The sequence below is a fragment of the Phaethon lepturus genome, unplaced genomic scaffold (genome assembly GCF_000687285.1).
Source record: "Phaethon lepturus isolate BGI_N335 unplaced genomic scaffold, ASM68728v1 scaffold46524, whole genome shotgun sequence".
Lineage (NCBI taxonomy): Eukaryota > Metazoa > Chordata > Aves > Phaethontiformes > Phaethontidae > Phaethon > Phaethon lepturus.
In genome coordinates this window covers 25505-45287 of record NW_010534893.1, presented here as the reverse complement: position 1 = coordinate 45287, position 19783 = coordinate 25505, and the positions used below count along the sequence as shown (strand labels likewise).

Here is a 19783-nt window from a genome sequence, read left to right as displayed (position 1 = left end):
GGGCTCCTCGCTTTACCTTTTCTCTCCATGCTCTTGATTTCCAGGAACTGGGCCCCATGGCGAGACACAGGATCAAAAGGTCCTAGCTCAGGCCCATGGGATATGCGCTTGATAGTGGTAACATCCCGCAGAGCTTCGTCAAAGGGCACCACATCGGGATGGAAGTGCAGAGATGGCAGGCTGCGGGCAGAGCTGCTTAGCCGGCCTTGTTCCTTGCTAGGTGGGGGGCTGGAGCTCCGGATCAGTGCATCCACCTCCAAAGTGGAGTTCAGGAAAGGATTTGGCTCCTGAGCAAGGACACAGAGCCATGAAAGCCTCCTTACTGCCAGCCTTGGAGCAAGGACCCACAAGAACAGAGTAAACCCAATTTTGGTCACCTGCAGACATATCTGTTGGCCTTCTCCATCACCAGTCCTGGGAACAGGCCTTGGCCCAGCATGGCCCTAATGTGCAGTGGAAAGCCCATTCCCCAGCCTCCTCCACCCTAAATAATCTAGTCACAAATAAGTGCTGCCAACAGCAGAACCTGCCTCCCTTTCTTCTTCTGGCTGTCTCCAAGAGCGGACAGCAACAGCCTGACTGGACACAATCACAGTCAGACACAAGAGCACCTGAGGATGCCTTGCCATCTGGCACACAAAAGCACAGAAATGTCTGCAACCGTCCTCAGACCCCCAAGCTTCCAAGGCCCCACCTGAAGGGGAAAGGACTGTCCTGCCCAGCATGGTGTCCTACCTGCTTGCTGTCCTCATGCCATGGTGTGTCCATGAAGCAGTGGTGGTGGAAGAGTCCCAGCTTCTGGCTGAGCAGGCAGTGCACGATGTGGGACCGGGCATTCTGCCACTGCAGCAGGCGAGTAAGTGAGCAGTTCAGATTGGCCCCCAGGTCTGGGGACCAGTTGTAGGTGTAGAGCGTCAGCTGGAGAGAGAGGAGGGGAAAGGAGGCTGAAGAAGCTGCTCAGAGGGGGCCTGCATGGTGACAGAGGCTGCCCCAGGTGCTCTGGGTGGTACTTGCTGCAGCTCCAGCCAGTTTCAAATGGCAAGGCTAGGACAGGGAGAGTGGCAACAGCTCATTCACAGCCTTCCTGTTAACAGCCACAGAAGTGGTGGTTAACAGCACAGAACAAGTGCCCAGCCTGATGTGGACCTTGTTGTGGGGAGGGAGAGGGCCACAGTGTGGCAGCTGAAGTCAGAGACGGCAAGGGCTGCTGCTCCCCCCAGTGCTGCAGGGAACCCCCAGCTCTGCTTGCAGCATGAGCAGAGACGTCCTGCATAGCTACGTTGGAGGGCTCCTGCCTAGGGAAGGCTGGTGGCCTGCAGAGGCACTCTTCCTGTCCTCTTTCTAGCCCTGGGCCAGTTGGGAACAACTTGGCATTCAGGAGACATCACCACACAGGCACCATTGCTACCTTTTTGTCGATGATCTCCATGAAGAGGAACCTTTGCCGAGGTGCCAGGTCTCGTCCGACAAGGCTTGGGTCAGAGCCTCTCTCTGCTGAGCTGAATTCCATAGCCTCGAAGCGTTGGAGCCCTTTGTGAGCTGGAAGAAGCCGGAGTTATGACCTTCAGACCAGTTCATCCCACTCTTACCATCCCACATGCTATCAAGGCAACACGACAGGATGTTGCACCACAGTACTACTCAGCTCGTCTTGAAATAAGCACTTATAAGCAAAATTGAGAATAAGGTCTCAGGAGCTGAAAACAGACAACTCACTGCCCACCTCTGGGCACAAGCAGTCTGTCCCAGCAAAGCAGTGAACCCTGCTCATACATCTGCCATCCCAAGAGCCCCCAGCACACAGTCCTGTGGATCCTGGCCGGCCACTCACCCTGTTCTGTGCTGCAACGCCACTGCTGGAAGTTGCGTCCCAGCAGGATGAAGTGTCTGACGGCTGCAGGGCGAGGGCTGGCACTCTGTCCAGGCTTATAGGGCAGGAAGGCAGTGCCCCGATGGCAGCTGCAAAGAAGAGCACCAGAGGTGACTGACCAGTGGAGCTAGAGTAGGACTAGAGGTTCGCACAAACAGCTCCCTGCAAACCGCATAACTCACCAGATCTGCTCAAACACCTTGACAGTGGTGTCATTTGCCAGGGCAGTGACCAGGCTCACCACTTCCACCAGGATGGAAGACAGGAGGAAACGGGACACAATCTCCACTGAGCACTGCTGCACCGATGGGCACCCTGCACGGAAGAAGTACTGTAGGACAAAGTGCCAAGCTGCCCCAGAGCCAAGCCCTGCCTGCTTGGGCAGCGGAGAGGGCTAAGGGAGCCCTGTTGCAGGTGTGCTGTCCAGAGCAGGCCAAGTTCCTGCCTTGCCAGGGACTGAGGTAGGCAGAGCTGGAGAAGAAGGACTTTATGCAGTGGAGGAGAAGACAAAGGCTGAAATAACCACTGCTTTCAGGCTCTGGCCTGAAGTGGAACCTGGACCAAACTCCCTGCATGCTCTGAGCATAGCACTTTATTTCCCCCACTTATTCCTTGTTGCCTGGCTTACTCCTCATCAGAGGAGGACACCTCTACTTTGCCAGCAGGAGGTGTGAGAGGGTGTACAACACTGAAGTGAGAGGTATCCAGAAAGCAGCCACACAGACCCACATCCCCCCGTATGTGGGAATGCCATCCCACCTCCTCTCCCTCCCTGCAAGAGTCTCCCATGCAGCTCCACAGCCCCAGAAAACATTGCAGAGGCTCAGATCCTCCCTCTCCGTGACATCTGGGAGCTCCTTCACTACCACAAGCCCTGTACTTGGAGCATGACAGATGTAACCACAGGCCTTAGCAGGTTTGTTCAGGTGCAGAGACACATGCCCAGACTCCCACCACAGCTTTTTAATGCTGATGCTGGCCCTGAGACCAATGTGACTCTGGTGAGGTCTGAGGAGAGACAGGGTGCGTAACTAGGCAGAGATCAGCACGGGGTGAAGGCAGATGGCTTAGTGCCATATAAGGACTTGTCCTCTGAGCTCTGGGGAGAAAGGCCCATCCCTAGCCCATGTGGAGGAGCTGCGACCTGAGATACATACCCAGGTGGTTCATGAACGCCATCCACTGCTGGCAGGTTTGATTGAAAAGTGGGTGCATGGTACCTACATCCCCTTCTTCCAACTGGCAGGTTCGGCGCCTGGGAAGATGAAAGGGAAGCACAGTTATACCAGATCAAAGTCAACAGCAATGAAGGCACAAAAGTGCAATGGTTTCCCCCCACCCAGCTTCAGAGCAGAGCCTGGGGAGCTCCTTTTTTGGGTTGTTACAGCCCTTGAGCTTAGTCCCTCTGGGTCAGTAATCACAGGGGTGTCAGGTGCTGCACAGGGCCCCAGAATGCAGGGAAGGAATCTCTAGCAGGGAGAACCAGCAGTGCTCCCAGCAGCACTCCAGCAATAAGGATCACGGCTTTGTGTGTGGAAGGCTAACTGACTATGTAAGGGAGAAACTGCAAGGAAAGGGGATGTGGTCCAGAGGGTTAAGATGCAGACAGAGCCAGCAGGATGTCGGGCTGCAGAGCACTGTACAGCAGGCAGAGGGGAACAACACCCCCGGCTGCCCAGCCTGCAGGCTGTGCTTGCCTCTGTGCCTGTTCCAGTTCAGCTGTGGCTGTGGCCCGATCCTGGCTCAGATGCTGCTTGACGCTCTCAGTCTTGTGCCGTCGCCTTGTGCGAGCCTCTTCTGGCCTCTCCAGCACAATGTCATCAGTAGTTTTGGGACTGCCCAGCTCTGAGGACTCTGCCTTGCTCTAGGGAGAAGGAGGTAAACTAATGCTGTGCAGATGCACAGCCCAGCTAGCACCCTGATCTCAAAGTCCCCACTACCAGCCTGGCCGCCTGACCCCAGCCAGATCCCTCCTCTCCATTCCTCCTGGCCTGACAGACCATAAGGACTTACAGGCCCTGCTCCTCACTGATCCTGCAGCAACTTTACCAGCATGTCCCAGAAGCTGCGGCGTCCCAGCTTGCTTGTGGGTGTCACTGGCTCCCCAGAGCTGGATAAAGGGGCAGAGGCGAAGTGCAAGGGTGGAGGACAGCTCCTGCCAGCCCCACCAGTGGCCAGGGCCAGGCCCTTTGTCTCTGACATGGTCCTCCTTAGGCCTCCTGTGGAGACAGAGAAAATCAGACTCTCCGGAGGCTCCCGCTGCGACACTGCTGGTGTCTCCCATGTACACCACTATGGCTGGCCAGAGCCTGGCTGGAGAGAAGGGAGAGAGCCCTCAGCAACACCCAGCAACATAGATTCAGTCTTGGGAAGCAGACAGACCTTTAAATGTCTCTTCCAACCCTAATTTCTATAATGTTTCTTCCCTGAGACATCACACAGCACAGCCTGCAGAGGGGAGAGCCATTTCCTCTGTCCCACCTCTCCCCAGCCCCAGCTCCCCCAGCACAGCCAGGCTCCTGCAGGCCAGCAGGGAGGAGCAAGGCTGGCTGGGGGCTTGGGGTGGCCGTCCCGGCCGGGCTCTCACCCGCAGAGCTCAGCTCCTCCAGGTCTGCGGCACCCAGGGGGCAGGCGGCCTCCACACAGAGCGGGGACGGCAGCACGAGGAACTCCATGACGGCATCACAGAGAGCATGGCGCAGGGCCCCGCGCAGCTTCTCTGACAGCTGCAGCAGGCTGATGTTGCCCTTCTCCCAGATATCCAGGCGCACCAGCACACGGGGCTCTGCAGGGAAAAGGCTGTCCTGCATCATTCTGCACCGCCACGTTCACCATCCCCCCAGGGGACGCGGCAGCAGCAGGGGACTGGCAGCTTGTGGCCTGTTTCACTCCCTACCTGAATGCAGGGTGCCAGCCTCCGGCTGGTGCCTGCTGACTGCAGTGAGGCTTTCGAAGTCAGTGTCCTGCAGCAGACCCACAACGGGCGAGGAGGAAGGCAGCTTCAGAGGGTCAGGCCTCTCCCCATGAGGCAGCGAGATGGGGCTGCCGTGCTCATCCACAAATGCCAGTGCAATGCATGCGATTCCTGTGGGGAAGAGCCCGAGACAGCCTTTGTCAGCCCAGCACTGGGTGCACCCCTAAAAGCCCTGCCTACAGACTGCCACCCCACACCTGGGACCGTCGTGTCACCTCTTGGGTTGCACAGTACCACGTGGCAGTCAGGGCCCACTGGAGGGGACGCAGCCAGGAAGCGGAGGCTAGCTGTGCCCATGGGGAGCCAGGGTAAGCAGCATGGTGATTGGCACAAGATGTCCCCATCACCCCAAGAATCTCTCTCCTGCAGTGTCACAGCAGCTTTTGCCTTGTCCTGCAGGAGCTTCCTGGGTTGTCCAGCCCCATATACAAGGGGAGAGTATCTTCATTTGCCCCAGAAGGGCCTTTATGCAGAGATTCAGGATGTGGCTCACCATCCTTATCCTCTTAAGGAGCAGAGTACAGAGCTCAACTACTTTCCAGCAGCCCTCTCTAGGCTATGAAGGATCTTGAGTCCCTGCAGAGGAAGGCTGCATACATAGCACCTTGTTGCAGGTTACACTTACAGCCCCCTCCCCTCTGTACAAGATCTTGAGCCCTTCTCCAAACACCCCTACCAGCAAGGCTGGGGACAAAGCAGGCTGACACATAGTATTAGCCTGGAGTTGCTGCAGAGTAAAATCCAGGCCCTACCTGTAGCCTCCCTACACTGAGCCCCACATACGCACATCAGGACAGTTCAGAGACGCAGAGCAGCAGCGTGGTGCTTGCTCCACAGCCCACATGCTGCATGCCCTGGGCCATGCAGAAAAGAGAAGCCCTGCTACAGACCAGAGCTGAAACTGGAGCTCACTCCCCATGGGCCAGCTCACTGGCCAGGGCACCAGGGAAGCAGCAGCCGGGATGCAGTTGTTGTAAGGTCCAAACCCCATGCTGTGACCCTAGACGCTCCCACCCCTTTTCAAAGCCCCTTGACCAACTAAGCCAGCACTGAGGTGACTGGATGGTAAAGCTGCCCCAACACTGCCAAAAGGTGATGTGTCCAGTTGCAAACTACCTCAGCCCCACAGCACTGCTGAGCCCATACTCTGTCCTTCTCCATCCCAGCGAGGATGGGAGTGACACTAGACTCTGCTGCCACAGAGCAACCAAACTGCACCCGACTGAATCCACAGCACCGCATGAAGGATGGATGCTCTCCCTGGGCTGATACAAATCCAGTCCCAGCAGACTGTGCCCAGGTCTAATCAGCAGCACAACCACTTGGTCTCCATTATTGCTAATGAAGCGGAAGCTCTGCAGCAACCTTTCCTCCAAGATGTGCCAGATGCAAGGGAGAGGGTACTGGGATGGAGAGAGCTGCTTCCAAAGGAGAGAGGAGAGCATTCAAGTCAGAGGGCAGCTCACTTGCACTCACACTGAGAAAAGGAAACTCTACACCTATGAGCACCCCTCCACTTGAAGGAAAGTACAGGAGCTGCCTTATCTCAGAGGTGCTCTGCAGCAGGCTCTGAGATGTCTCTTCCCCAGACAGGCAAAGGAACAACCATTTATCCAGCAACCAACAGAGAAGTTCATAATTTCCTAAATATCAAAGGTAGAGGGAACCAGGACTTCACCCAGAACAGCAAATCTACCCCACATGACAGTCAGTATGAGCTCTCCCATGCAGACTTTCTCACTTTAAACAACAAAGGGCACAAACTCCTCATCTGTCTGGCTTAACAGTCAGCTCGGGGCCCACCAGAATGACTGTTCATGTGAGTAATTGCAGGCTAAGATGTAGTTATTTCCCTCTTCTTCTGGATAAGTTCCCACACTGAGGCCCTTCAGCCTCCCCCTCTCTGGCAGGTTTCGCTATCATATCCATTCCTGTAGCTCCACTCTGCTTCAGTCCATCTCAGGTGAGGATGTGAGAACAAACAAGCACAACGTCCCATGCCCTCCTTGTATTGAGAGAGGGATCACCCATAGCAGCGCTTTCAAGCGGGCCAGGTCAGCAGCTGCAGGAGCAGACTCCTCACTTGCACGTGCTCCCCGAGACACAGCTGGTTTGCCAAGCAAGTGCCAAGCACTCAACACCCTGCAGCTGGCTCAGTCCCTTGGGGCAGAGATGACGGCTGCCCCTGCCCCACCAGCAGAAAGGTTGGCCTCCCTGCCACAGGGAACAAGTCTTGTTACAGCAGCACAGAGAAGGTGAAATGCAACTGCTAAATAACAGGTAAGAAATAGGTAAGAAACTCAAGACCTGAGCTCTGGAGATATGGGAAGAAGTTAGCGAGAGCTGCCAAGGATGTTACTGCCTGGTGCACTGGAATTCGGCTACATACTCCTGGAGCACATCCCATGGAGAGGTGGGGTGCTAGGGAGCTGTTACCTCTCATCTGTGAGAGACTCTGAGCCCCCTCTGACTGACGTTCACTGGAATATAAAGTACATGTCTAGTGGTGCGGGGCCACTCTAGCCCCTTGGTATGCAAGGGAATCCCCCACCCCGGACAGAGCCTCTGGGAGAGTGATGATGCTACACCCTGGAGCATGAAACCATGGCTGAAACATCATGACCCGTCTCCCTCAGGGAGAAGGTGCCTGTTTGGACCTGTGGGGAAAAAAGAGTGAAGGACTTCTGGAGTTTACTGCTTGCAAGCCAACAGGGCAGCACACGGATCCTCAGCAGTGACTGCAGAGCTGCATCTCAAGGCAGGAAGTTCTGTTTGCTCATTTATCCAGCCAGCAGGAAAGAGGAGGCTCAGCTAAATGGACACACATACACAAACACACAGAGGAGTCAGAGCTGAAGCCACAACACAAGGGAAACAAGAACAGCAGGGACCAGAGGGGCCAAGGAGCTGCACAGGAAAGGGAACCGGAGTAATACTTGGAGCTACAGGTGCTACCTTGGAAGTGGGAGAGTGGAAAGAGGTGCTGCACAAGGTCCGACATGGTACCTACGTAACAGAAGAACATTCAGACGGTGCACAAGAGGCACGAGACACACGATGGCCAGGTGACAGACCACATGGCCTGGACAAAAGTGACATGACAGCCTGCTGCAGAATGGGCCCTATCCAATCCCTCCTCCAGCAGTCCAGAGAAAAGAGCCAGGATACTACCCCCACAGCCCATGCTCAGTTACACATAGCATTCAGCCACCCCTTTACAGCAAGGCTCCACCAACAATTGTCCCTGCTCCCCGCTCCAGCCCGACTGAGCCTCTGTGTCCCACACTTACTGAGGTCTCACTGTGTCTTGTCCCCACAGCTACTGCAACCTAGAGCTGCTTCCTACAGCAACAGGCCAAGCTTACCAAGTTGCTCTGCGGGAGGCCTTGGCTTGCTCCACCACACGTGCAAGGGCGTGCAGTCCCTCAAGCACACACCCTGCCCACCTCCCAGCTATTGGAGGAACATGCTGTCCTGACACTGGCACTCCTCAGTCACTCAGAGCTCTCCAGCATGGGAAGCAGCTCTCAAACATACAGCCCCACATTCTGTTTCAGAAATGCACACGGTACCTTTGCCACCAGTGCCCTGGCCACCCGGCTTGTTGTACAGGTACAGATCCTGGTCAGGGATGCTCCCACTCTGGTTGAAGTAGTGCTAAGGAGAGCAAGGAAGAACAGTGACAGAGACTGGAGAACTTGCCTCAAATGGAAGCAGAGGCCCACATGTGTGCAGAGTTCATCCTCAGACCTGTAGCAAGCAATCCAGACCTACATAAAACACTTGCCAGCACAGCCTTGGCCACTGTTAGGCAGAAGTCCTACAGCCCCGTGCATGGTTATATGGCATGATACATCTGGCCTCACCTTCTATCCTTGCTATGGCCATGCTGAAGGGGTGGGTAGCTGCTCCCAAACTTCTATTAAGCCTGATGTTTCAGTCCTTACATCTGAGGGAGCCATGCAAGGAGCCAAGCTCAGCTTTGCAAGGAGGTCTTCTCCATGCTCCCGGGAGAAGATTGTGGGCATAACCTTTATGGCTGCTGCTTTTTGCACAGCAAATGACCACTTGTAACAAAGCAAGGCCTGTCCAAGTTTATACCAGGCCAAACAGGAACTGCTCATAGTCCTGTGAAACTCCTCCAGGCTTCAGTATTCAGTGTCAGTTCCTCTCTGACACTACATGGCAGACCTGGGAACATAATGACTGAGCTGCCACAACAAATGTCCCCGGCAGCAGGAAGAAGCTGGGTAGACTGCTGTCCCAACTCACAACCCTCCTCACCTTGAAGTGGTGCTCCACGTTGCTGTCTGTGTACTTTGGGGTGTGCAGGAAGATGAGCAGGTTCTGGCGCAGATAATAGGCCACCGCAGGCAGCCAAGGCAGCACGGAGGGTGGCAGTGTGAACTGCAGGACCTCTGTGGGTGGCGTCCCAGGGGGCTGGATAAACTGCAGGGAGAAGGCTTTAAAATTCAGCTGAAAGTAGCAGGATGCCCTGGGGCTCTGATACTAATCCAAATAATGCCAGTTGGATATCTGAAGGGAGAGTGTAGTGAGCAGAACCCGGGCCCATAGACAGCATCCTGAGAAAGATTCACAGGGAGGCCCTACCATGCTGCAAACCTCAGCAAAGGGGATCTCCCACCTACTCTGGCACTCACACAGTAAATACCTTGGTGAATGCTAGACTGAGCAAGCACTGGAGCAGAGAATGGAATACAGTAAACTGCTCTGGCCTTCTCTACCCTGGTGCAGGAGAGGCTGGACAGGAGAGGTCAAAAAGCAGGAAAGCGTTACGGGCTCTGGGATGAGCAAAGCAGATATCCAGTGAGGTACCTCCACATCTGCTGGGGTCAGCTTGCAGTTCCGCACCAGCATCACAGTGATGATATCCAAAGTGGCCTCATCCAGGCGCCTGCGCAGCACTTTCACCAGCTCATCTGTAATCTCAGGCCCTGACAAGTAAGCAAAGGTACAAGCAGCTTTTTCACCCAATCCAGTAAGAATGACCACAGCTACCTGCTCCCTGCCTGTTCAGGATGTACCACCCTTACAGTCACTTCCCACAGGGAACATGTCTTTCCCCACCATCAGGCATCTTTTTCTACCCGTTCATGATCACAAAAGACTGCTGGTACAGCAGGCAAAACAAATCACTCCTGCACAGGGAAAGTTGGCACAAGCCACCTGATCTGCAGGAGGTTTCATTGTGGGACATTGATCCTTTCCTCATAGTCCCATCCAGACAGAATGGAGAGCAGCTCTGGGCTAAGGAAAAGCAGCTTGTTCAAGAGATACCTTCTCTGCTCTTCAAGCAAAGAGGGGAGGGACTGGAGCTCTATGCCTCTGCTTTGCATCAGCACAGTCCATCTGCTGCCAGGTGCTGTAACACTTACCTGCTGGGGAAACCCCATGGACCATCAGCTGGATATGCCTGTCTACCTGTCCCACAGGGCGGGTAGAGTCCACACTACGGCATGAGGCTGCATCCAGAGAGGAACGAGAACCCTGGAGAAGCAAAAACAGCCACATGGAAACAGTTTCCATGTGAATTCTAGATCCATCATTGTCTCAGGTTGTCAGCAAGGTCAGGCAGAACCCACTCACTGCTGCCCCACTCCAGGCATCTACAACATAAGCTTTATCCTACATAAAATCCAGGTTGCTGGAACTACTAAATTTTTCTCCACTCCTGTGACCAAGAGCACCAACATCCACTCCCAGAGAGCAGCAGACTCACCATTAGATCCTCAGTGTAAATGGGCTCCTGGCTGCGTGTCAGTGCCAGTGAGCGAGATGCTGGACTAAGGATGCTCTCTGCTTCCCACACTTTCCCACTGTAGGTGGTTTCAGTCAGTCTGAATACAGGAGAAAGACATGTCAGCCCCCATTCCCAAGGATGACAGCATCACACTTCCACAGAAGATCCACATCTTCCTTGCTCTCCCTTGTGCACTTTCTGGGGATTAGTCCTTACAGTATGGACCCTGTGGAAAAATTGCTCTCTCGCTCCCTCAAAAAAAAAAAAAAAAAAAAAAAACACCAAAACCAAACAAACCCAACAAAAACCAAAAAAAACCAAACCAAAACAAAACAAAACAAAAAAAACACCACTCTTTTCCCTCCCATGTAAAGGCTTAGCACAGGGAGAGCAGGAAGAGCCTGGCTTGATGTGACTCTGACTCAACAGAAATCAGATATTTGCTGCTTGGGTCACAGCAGGGTCCCTGAGGCTGGGCAAACACTTTCTGCCCCAAGGAGCTCTCAGTCTGGTGTAATGCATGTAGCAGGGCAGGGCCAGGCCAACAAGTCATGCTGGCTTCTTACCGGAGGTAGAAAACAGATTTAGTGGCACGTTCCTGGTAGACAAACATATTCTTCCTGTTCACCACAGAGAAGGCGTTGAGCACCGAGCGAAGTGCCTGGATAGCTGTGGGCAATGTGGGATGTTAGCTAACCCACACACCCTCCTCTGGTGTGCCAACCCAGCCAGAAGCCAGACTCTTGACACGCAAAATGATGGGGGAACATGGGCTGTACACACCTCGTGAGACTCCCATGTTGGGGCCCATCTTGAGGCGTGAATGCACATGGATGAGTGTGCTCCACACAACATCACAAGCAAAGTGCCCTGGCATGAACTGCATGGTGGCAGCCAGGTAGTCCCGGGGCTGGTAGCTCTCCTCTACAGAGTAATCTAAAAAGAACATAGGACATAGCTGGGGCCATAGCATGGAAGTCATCATCTTTTTAGTTACCCAGAGGCAGGCAGTGGCACTGCTGCTGAGACATGGCCAAGGGCATATTCATACCATCTGTGGGCAAGACACGTTGCCTGTATGAAGTATAGGGTGTTTCACTTTTCCAGATGTCCTCCTCACTTTCTGCCACCAGTAATGAGTTGCATATGTGGCTGTCATGCAGGTCCTGCAGCAGCAAGCGCTGCAAAGGATGAGAAAAGATTGGTTCTGTTGTTTGCACAGCCCGCAGAAGATAGCACAGAGAAGGGCTTAGGGCCAGACTTAGTCCCTTCTCCTTTGACCCCCAAGTTGAGACTCCACCAGCTGAACTGGCTTCCCAGGCCCTCCTCTGAGCTGGGCCCAGGCCAGACAACCTCCAGAGGTCCCTTTTCATCTAAGCCATTTCATGACTTGCAGCTCTGCTCCTGGACTCTGCAGGTTTGTTACCTGATTGACAACCCTGCAGATTTCACTGATCTTCTTCACCACCACCTGGTTGAGACTCTGGCACTCCCCTGGCTGCTCCTCTTCTGTCTCTGCTGATGCTGCCTTCTCCAAACTCAGGCTGCTTTACAGGGAAGGGGAGAAAGGGAAGGGTCAGCAGAGCACCTGAACAGTGCCTGTTCCTGTGCACCGGGAGCAGGAACACAGTGGGGAAGGGTGGAGCCCCTTATGGAGCACCAGTCTAACCTGCAGCTCCCCACCCACATAGGGCAGGAAGGAGATCCTGTTCAGAAATGAGAGAATGGCAATAAGGTCCTGGTACAGAGAAGTTGTGGCCAGACAGCGGGACCCTCCTTACCGTGTGTGGTAATAGACCTCCACTCGGTCCTGGTGGATTTTTATGATGAGCCAGAAATCTGGCATGAGGGGACACCTGGGTTCCTGGTCGCTCATTAGTGCCTCCTCGTACTCCGAGTCACTGCTTCCCCCATCGTAACCTGCAATGTATTCTCGTTTCAGAGTCAGGCTGCCTGGCAAACCAGGCTTCTAGCTGGGCACAGCAGGCTCCAGGAGATCAGAGCCATTCACAAGCCCCATCAGGCTCAGGGGTCACCCCATCCCAGGCATACCCATGTCCCCACACTACCATGTCGCTGCCAGTGTCTGCCTGCATGCTGTCAGTCACCCCTGCCCTGGCAGACTCACCCAGGTGGTCAGAATCCATGCTGCCCTGGCTTGACACGAGGCTCTGCACACGGCTGGGACGCTGCTTGCTGGAGCCTGCAAAAGAGAAGAGGGGTTTGACCATGAGAGCATTTGCTAAGTCCTTTCACACAACCCGTCTGCTGGAGTCACCAAGAACTTCATGTCATTAGGGATATCAGTGTGGCAGCACAGCCTAGTACCTGGGTACTGCTAAGCAGTGAATTGCCAGCACCCTGGCAAGGAAGAAACCAACAGTGCAACACCACCAGTTCTGGTGTTTAGGGACTGGAACAGGAGTAGCAGTCATGCTTTCTATGCTACAGCCAAAACAGGGCCCTTCCCTTAAAAGTTCCTGAGGCTGCGGTACATCCTGCTGACATTCACAGCTCCTACCTTCCCTGCCCTGCGAGTCAGCCAGGCTTGCTGCAGATGGTGTCACCAATGGTGATTTCTCACTGTTGCCCTTTTCAGAGGAGGAGGACGGCAGCGACTGTATGGTTGTGTCTAGAGCCGCCTCCTCCAGAGAGTCATGGCCAGGTGCTCTGCTCTGGTCAAGGCTCAGCGCTTCTCCTGGGACCTGCACACAAGTCAAGGTAGAAATGACCAGAAAAACAGGCACAGAAAAGTCCGATCATACCCCTGCATTCTTCTACCTTCTCTTACCAGTGTCCCACACCTCCCCACCAACAGACAACCTCAATGTCTCTCACCTCATCCTGTGCATGGCTGCCTCCACGTATGGGGTTTCCTGTGTCTGGCATGATGCCTGTCTCACTCTCCGGCCACCCCCAGAGACCCTGGGCTTCTTCTGGGAGGACACAGCTTGCATGGTGTAGCTCAGAGGCCTCTGCCTCTGCTTCACTGCTACCCTCCTGGCCTGCCTGGCCCAGGGCTGTCCTGGTACCCCTTCCAGCTGGCTGCTGCAAGCAGGGTGTCCCTGAAGGGTTTGGAGCTGCCCGCCTGGAGTGCAGGCGGCTGATGGAGATGTAGTGGTAGTCACTACCTTCTGCATTGAGCATGTAGCCTGGCAGAGCCATTCTTCTGAACTCCTGCAACACAGGGAAGAATAAGCATCCCGCTAGCTAAGCATATGACACTGCCTCAGGGCTTTCTCTTTACCTCCTTGAACTTCTCCAGAGAGTGCTCAGGTCCAAAGACAAACTGGAGCAGCACCACCTCGCTGTGGCAGCTGGGCCGCCCCTTGGAGTTATAGATGTGGGTGGCCACTCGGTGCAGGATGGAAGTGCTGATGACCTGTGAGTGGCGCAGTGCAGACACAATCTCATCATCCAGGAGCCAGCGAATCTGAGTAGAGTAAGGATACAGAGCAAGACCTAGGTGACCAGCATTTGCACAGCTGCCCCAATTCTTATCCAAGTCCCAATAGGGTGAGAGCAGCCCCTCTCATCACCTACATCTCATCTCCTTCTGAATGTACCTAAGAAAAGGTCTTTGGAAGAGAGGTCTGTCTGTCCCACCCCAACTGCAGTAAGAATCTTTTCAGGGCAATCCCACACTTTTGGGGAGCACAAGGCCAATGGCCTGTGTGATACCAGCAAGGCCTGAAAGTCACTTCAGTTGACAGAGGTTGCAGCTTGGAGCAGGCTAGTAAGTGTGGAACAGCAGTTGTACTCTGTGGCCACATTGCTCCAGCTGGAAGCAAGAAGTAGGCAAGGCTGGCTTACCTCATTCATAGTGGCTTCAATAGCCTGCCTGTGCACTCCAGGGAGGTTGGAAAGTGCAGGGTGCCTAAGAGAGAGAAGAAGAAGAATCAAACAGTCATTCTCATTTACACAGCTACCACAATGCAGCTCCTAGGCAGCAAAAGGAGCCCACAAGGGGCTTGCTACATCTGCAGTGCCATACCTCTCATCTCCTGTGGACGGGAGCCGTTCCAAGTTGTGCATGATATCCTCATCTGAGCGGAAAGAGGATGGCTGCCCTGGAGAGCGTGTGAAGGACACGCTGCTCTCCGAGGTGCATCTGCCACAGGAGAGAGAGCAAGCTGAGCATCAGCTTTTGAGCCAAAGAGGATAAACAGACACAGGCTCCAGAGAGGGAAAAGGGATCTCCAGAGAAGGTGAGCCCATCTTGGAAAAAATCTTAATTTTCTTAGGGCTGTGGGAGGCTCTGTGAGAAGGAGAATCCCGAGTCTCAGCACATGGAGAGGAGCTGAGACTGTCCAGTTGGAAACAGCAAGCAGAGGGTGAGTGGGGCCTCCTTCTACCTACCTGTTGTGGAGAATGTCTGCGTTCACAACTTCTATCTCCAGGGGCAATGTCAGCACAAAGATGTCCAGGGTCACACAGAGGTCCCCCAAGTCAATGGTATTCAAGCCCTGGCAGCTTTCCAGGCAGCTCAGAACCTCCCCTGAGGAGAGATCACAGACTAAGGGAATCAAGCAATAAACAGCTCTGCTTACACACATACACAGCCTGGTGGCAAGTGGTGTGGACTGCAAGAGGTGGCTGTCTCAACACAGCTGGACAGGCTCAAGACGACCACCATCCTCCATGATCCTTTCATCCTACCACAACTAATCGCACAGCAAGTGGAAGACATGGTGAAAAAGCCCTTGTCTGATGCTGGGAGACCCTGAGGGCTCCGTATAGGGAGGGCTGGTCCGGAGGGACTGCTGTTTAGGACACAGAACATTTGTTCCAGGGGCTGCTCACCCAGCAGGGACCCGACAGAAGCCCTACTGCCCTTTAACCTCACAGCAAGGCTTGTTCTTACCTAGACAAGTTGGCAGGGACTGCACAGGCATGGAGCTGTGCTGACTACGCAGCTTCACTGAGCAGGTGAGGTGTACAAAGAGTGGGGGCATCTCCTGCTCCAGGAACTCCTGTTCATTGAGCGAGTCCCCTCCCAGAACACTGAAGGAGTCATCATCCTGGTTCACTGTGTTGGAGTCCGAGAGGGAATCTGTATCTGGGAACTCGTGCTCCAGCTTCTCACGGTACTCCACCTCCAGCTCTGGGTCACTCTCTGTGGCAATGCAGCACCCAGACACAGTTCCTATTGACACAGGTTCCCTGTTAGCAAACCAGGCCCATGTCCCCGAAGACCCCACCAGGCACAGTCAAACTCTGAAAGGCATCACCACAGTGAGAATATAGACACTGTCTTCTCCAGGACAGCACAAGCAAATGTTACCTTCTTCAGCTGCCAGTTCTGCCTCTGATCCCTCCATGTCCTCACTGCCTTTCCTGTCTGCCTGATCCCGAGATGCCTCTTCCTGAGATGGAGAGAGGAAGGGCAGATACTAGCACCATGCCAGACAGTGAAGCAGGCTGTTTATGGGCCCCCCAGGGGCACAGTCTACCCATGGGTCTGCCAGCCCCAAATCCAAATTTGACACCAAGCAAAGCTACTTCCCTCCACAAGGACTAGGTGCCTGCCCAGGGCAGCACCATACCTACCTCTTTCTTGGCTGATGGTGGGCAATAGAAGAAATAGTGAGGATTTGATGGCACTGGCTTGAAATGTAAACTTCCAATTTCCAGGAATTTTTCCTAAAAGAGAAATCCCAAACGTGAAGCAGACATTTCACTCTAGCCTCCTGCAGGAGCCAAACTGAGCTCCCACATTCCTCACCTGGATAATTTTATGCAAGTCAGGGTGCGCCTGGCAAGGCTGTCCAATTTCCAGCAGCGAGAGCGGAAACTCTGAACAGCAGCTGGTGCCCATACTGCTCTTTGGCTCCTCCGTGGGGCTAGCAATGTTATGGGAGTCCTGCTCGCTGTAGTCCTCCATTTCCGCACTGACAGGATTGCAGAGAGGTCAGACAGGCAAATGGAGAAATGGGAACAGTTGTATGTATTCTGTACCCTGCAAGCATCCCACCTCAGAGCTCCCCACACCTCATCTATGTAAACATGATGTTACTTAAGCAGCCCCTATCCCTACAGCCCCAGAAACCCTCCTGCCACCCACTAAGCCAGATAAGCGTTCAGGCTGTCTGAAGCCAGGCCAAAGGCAGTTTAACCATGCTGATCCCACGGCCAGGTACTCTATACCATGCTACACACCCTCCCTGGGAAAGAGAGACACGTGGCTGAGTATAGGGACAGGCCTAGAGCAATCTGAATTACCCAGTCCAGGGCACCTCATAGCAAACACCACCCCTAGTGTCTTGGCAGACAGAGCAGAGCACAAAGCTCAGGCCATGCTCACTCAGCAGCTCCATGACAGAATCAGATCCTAAAACTCAGAAAAAGCAATCTGGGGAGTGAGATGTCATTTGGTCAAAGTACTACTCAGGCATTAAAATTAGTAATACAGATGACAGATATGGGTGCAATGTGTCACAAGCTGTATGTCCTTCAGTAATGTTTATACAATCTGCCATCGGGATAGGCGATTTGTAATATCTTATGAACAAAAATAAAGTTCCCACAGTTTTAATCTGGGAAAGCAGCACTTGAAGAAGTAGTCATCTGATCTTCCAAACACTGAGTATTCTTCAAAACCACAGCCTCATCTCGATGACTTACAGTATGAGAAACAGGATTGGGCATTCCCAACAAATGCTAATGAATTCACATAAAGGAACTGAGGATAGTCAAGTGCAAACAGAGGACAAAGGACCTAAAGAGGGTGTTTCTTCAACAGATACTAAGGCACCCTGGAATAGAGCACTTTTTCCCCTCCTTAAGTTTCCAGAGACAATACTAACCTCAGAAATACCCTAAGGAATAGCAAAACAGAAGTTTAGCATCGAGCATATTCCATTTCTGCCTTGATATTTCTCCTGTGAATTTTTTCTGAGTTTTAATTTAAAAAAAAAGACACTTTATTCATTAGAAAAATAGAACAAACCTGTCATTTTTACCATACTCAACAGCAAACTCAAATGAGTCAAGCATCAGGAGTTGCACAATTTCTCCAGAAACAAGTCTGAGAGTTACTTGCAGACAAACTGCCCGCCAGCTTCGGCCAGCTGGGACAGTAATGAGCAAAGACTACAAGAGAAAGCAACAGGAAGGATGGCACCAGAGATTATAAAAAAAGAGAGGGTCCTGGTGGACACCATACCAAGTGGGTATCCCACTGGAAATATCTATCCTTACATGTGGCTCTGCTAGACCCTGCCCTACAACATTCCTTCTAGCAGGCAGTAGAAGATGCTTGAAGAAAGAATTGTCCTGGCCCAATGCTAAGAACAGAAGCAAGCCCAAGGTGGGCTCCTACCTTGATTCAGAGACTAAGACACCCCGTTCCCTAGAATTCTGCTCCTCTTCTTGCTCTATGCTGCCTACTTGGAAGCTGGCTGTCTTGGAGTGTGTACGGAAATGCTGGTGACTCTCTCGGAATGAGCGGACATGGCTGCACACCGTCATCAGGAAGTTGGTGATATCAATCTCTTGGAGCAGCTCTTCACAGTAGTCCATGGCTGTAAGTAGGTCCTGGGAGCTGATGCTGTGTGACTGCTGAAGGCTCTTGAACAGCCCTACAGATCAAACACAGTGCTTGAGCACCCTGCCTCAAGGATGCAAAGTCACAGGAGTCAGTCAATAGCCACATACAGATTTTCACTAAGTCCCAACACAGAGTTACAGTCAGTGCAGGTGCTGGGAGACAAGACTCAGCCAGGATGTCTAATGCTACATGTTAGCCTGGGCTTGCGTCATGCCAGAGTGGCCTAGGGATCTGCTACCTAGGTGAGGGGAAAAAGCCAAAGAAGGACCCCACTCCACAGCACTGCACAGGTCCAGGAACAGTATATGATAGGCCCACAGGGATGCACAGAGGCATCTTTAAATCCCTCCTAGTGGGAGATCAGTCCCACAGCTCTTTGCTTTGCCCAATGTAAGATCACAAGAAAAATGAGACATTGCTTTCTTAAAAGAAGATCCAGGGTCCAGCCCCAACCCTGTCTCAGCTCCCATCACGATGCTCCTCACCTTTCACATAGCACTGGTGGGAATGCTCCTGTAGCAGTGTGCAGTAACTCACCAACTCCTTATGTTTGTGGTCTAGCCAAGCAGCAGTAGGAGGGCGTTCCAGAGACTGGGACCTGGAAAAGAGGAGTCACAGCACCAATGAAGCATGTTTTAGACTATGAACAGCTCTGGCGCCAGTAAAGCAGGGCCCTAGGCCATGCACAGGCTGTGATTGCTCTAAGGCAGAGAGGCCAAGCCAAGAGAATAAGGAAGGGCTAGAGCCAGCCTCTTGTCAAGGAAGCTCCTCTGTTTCCTGTCTAGGAATCAAGTATGGTTGGTATTACCTGAAAAAGATGTCCCGCGGAGGACGGTGTGCCCGTGGGCTGACAAGCTGCTCTCGTAACAGCTCCAAAGAGCAGCTGTAGATATAAATGGGGCAGCGAAATCGGCGGCACTCGCCTAGCTCAGATTGCGAGTTCTGGCGACAGAAGGAGATATGTACATCCCTCCGTGAGGGGCCACCCTGTTCTCCAGGGTCACGGCTCACTTCTGCAAAAGAAACAATCCTTGAGATAAAGGCCCTCGATGGGCTCCTTGTTCCTGGTCTGAGAGGTCACAGCCCTCACAGCAGCACCCACAGGTAGGTATTGATTTTACAAGCTTCTCACCACTCAAACCTCAGGGGCCATTCTCCTCACCCAGCACCGAACCACTCGGTCCAGTGCTTTGGCCACACTGAGCCCCTTCTTGGGCAGTCATGACTGTTCACCACAACCACCACCTTCTGCAGCAGCACAACCCTCCATCCTCATTGCAGACCTGGCTGACTGCACCAGGGGCTGTGCAATCAAATGCCATATACCTCAAGACTTGTGCCCTTCTTCCTAAGACAATGTGCTGCTGGTAGTACCAGTCTGGATTATGACACATGTCACTGACTTTCCAGTGCAGCCCAGTACTGCCATTCCTAGTAGCTTCTATCTACCTGCAACCTCCTTACCCACAGGGAGCCAGCCTTGGGCCATGGGCAGTCAGCTCACATTGCACTCCCTCACCCCGCCATGAACATCATGAAAGCTGGTTGAGGCTTCACTTGCCCCTCGTCCTGACTCTGACAGCTGATTGCCAAGCAGGAGTTGACAGGCTGTATCAGCCTGTTATTCCC

At 53.4% G+C, this 19783-nt stretch overlaps 1 protein-coding gene across 1 annotated transcript in view; it reads right to left on the bottom strand.

Annotated features, from left to right (window-relative positions):
• Positions 1 to 8: 8 nt before the first annotated feature.
• SZT2 (seizure threshold 2 homolog (mouse)) overlaps positions 9 to 19783 on the bottom strand; it is a gene marked incomplete at its 3' end in the record, with an annotated part of 45160 nt that continues 25385 nt past the window's right edge. Inside the window, exons 24-57 of the mRNA XM_010285638.1 lie at positions 18963 to 19167; positions 18640 to 18752; positions 17927 to 18185; positions 16331 to 16496; positions 16156 to 16248; positions 15890 to 15971; positions 15470 to 15751; positions 14965 to 15103; positions 14600 to 14716; positions 14419 to 14482; positions 13853 to 14038; positions 13444 to 13782; positions 13190 to 13310; positions 12734 to 12808; positions 12387 to 12525; positions 12032 to 12149; positions 11657 to 11786; positions 11389 to 11541; positions 11172 to 11274; positions 10585 to 10702; positions 10241 to 10352; positions 9681 to 9799; positions 9129 to 9293; positions 8417 to 8501; positions 4767 to 4955; positions 4458 to 4655; positions 3920 to 4089; positions 3568 to 3734; positions 3028 to 3125; positions 2053 to 2185; positions 1832 to 1959; positions 1409 to 1539; positions 736 to 918; positions 9 to 284 (exon numbers count right to left, since the gene is read on the bottom strand). Of these exons, the coding sequence (XP_010283940.1) occupies positions 9 to 284; positions 736 to 918; positions 1409 to 1539; positions 1832 to 1959; positions 2053 to 2185; positions 3028 to 3125; positions 3568 to 3734; positions 3920 to 4089; positions 4458 to 4655; positions 4767 to 4955; positions 8417 to 8501; positions 9129 to 9293; positions 9681 to 9799; positions 10241 to 10352; positions 10585 to 10702; positions 11172 to 11274; positions 11389 to 11541; positions 11657 to 11786; positions 12032 to 12149; positions 12387 to 12525; positions 12734 to 12808; positions 13190 to 13310; positions 13444 to 13782; positions 13853 to 14038; positions 14419 to 14482; positions 14600 to 14716; positions 14965 to 15103; positions 15470 to 15751; positions 15890 to 15971; positions 16156 to 16248; positions 16331 to 16496; positions 17927 to 18185; positions 18640 to 18752; positions 18963 to 19167 (5156 nt within the window). The remainder of the gene's footprint in view (positions 285 to 735; positions 919 to 1408; positions 1540 to 1831; positions 1960 to 2052; positions 2186 to 3027; positions 3126 to 3567; positions 3735 to 3919; positions 4090 to 4457; positions 4656 to 4766; positions 4956 to 8416; positions 8502 to 9128; positions 9294 to 9680; positions 9800 to 10240; positions 10353 to 10584; positions 10703 to 11171; positions 11275 to 11388; positions 11542 to 11656; positions 11787 to 12031; positions 12150 to 12386; positions 12526 to 12733; positions 12809 to 13189; positions 13311 to 13443; positions 13783 to 13852; positions 14039 to 14418; positions 14483 to 14599; positions 14717 to 14964; positions 15104 to 15469; positions 15752 to 15889; positions 15972 to 16155; positions 16249 to 16330; positions 16497 to 17926; positions 18186 to 18639; positions 18753 to 18962; positions 19168 to 19783) is intronic.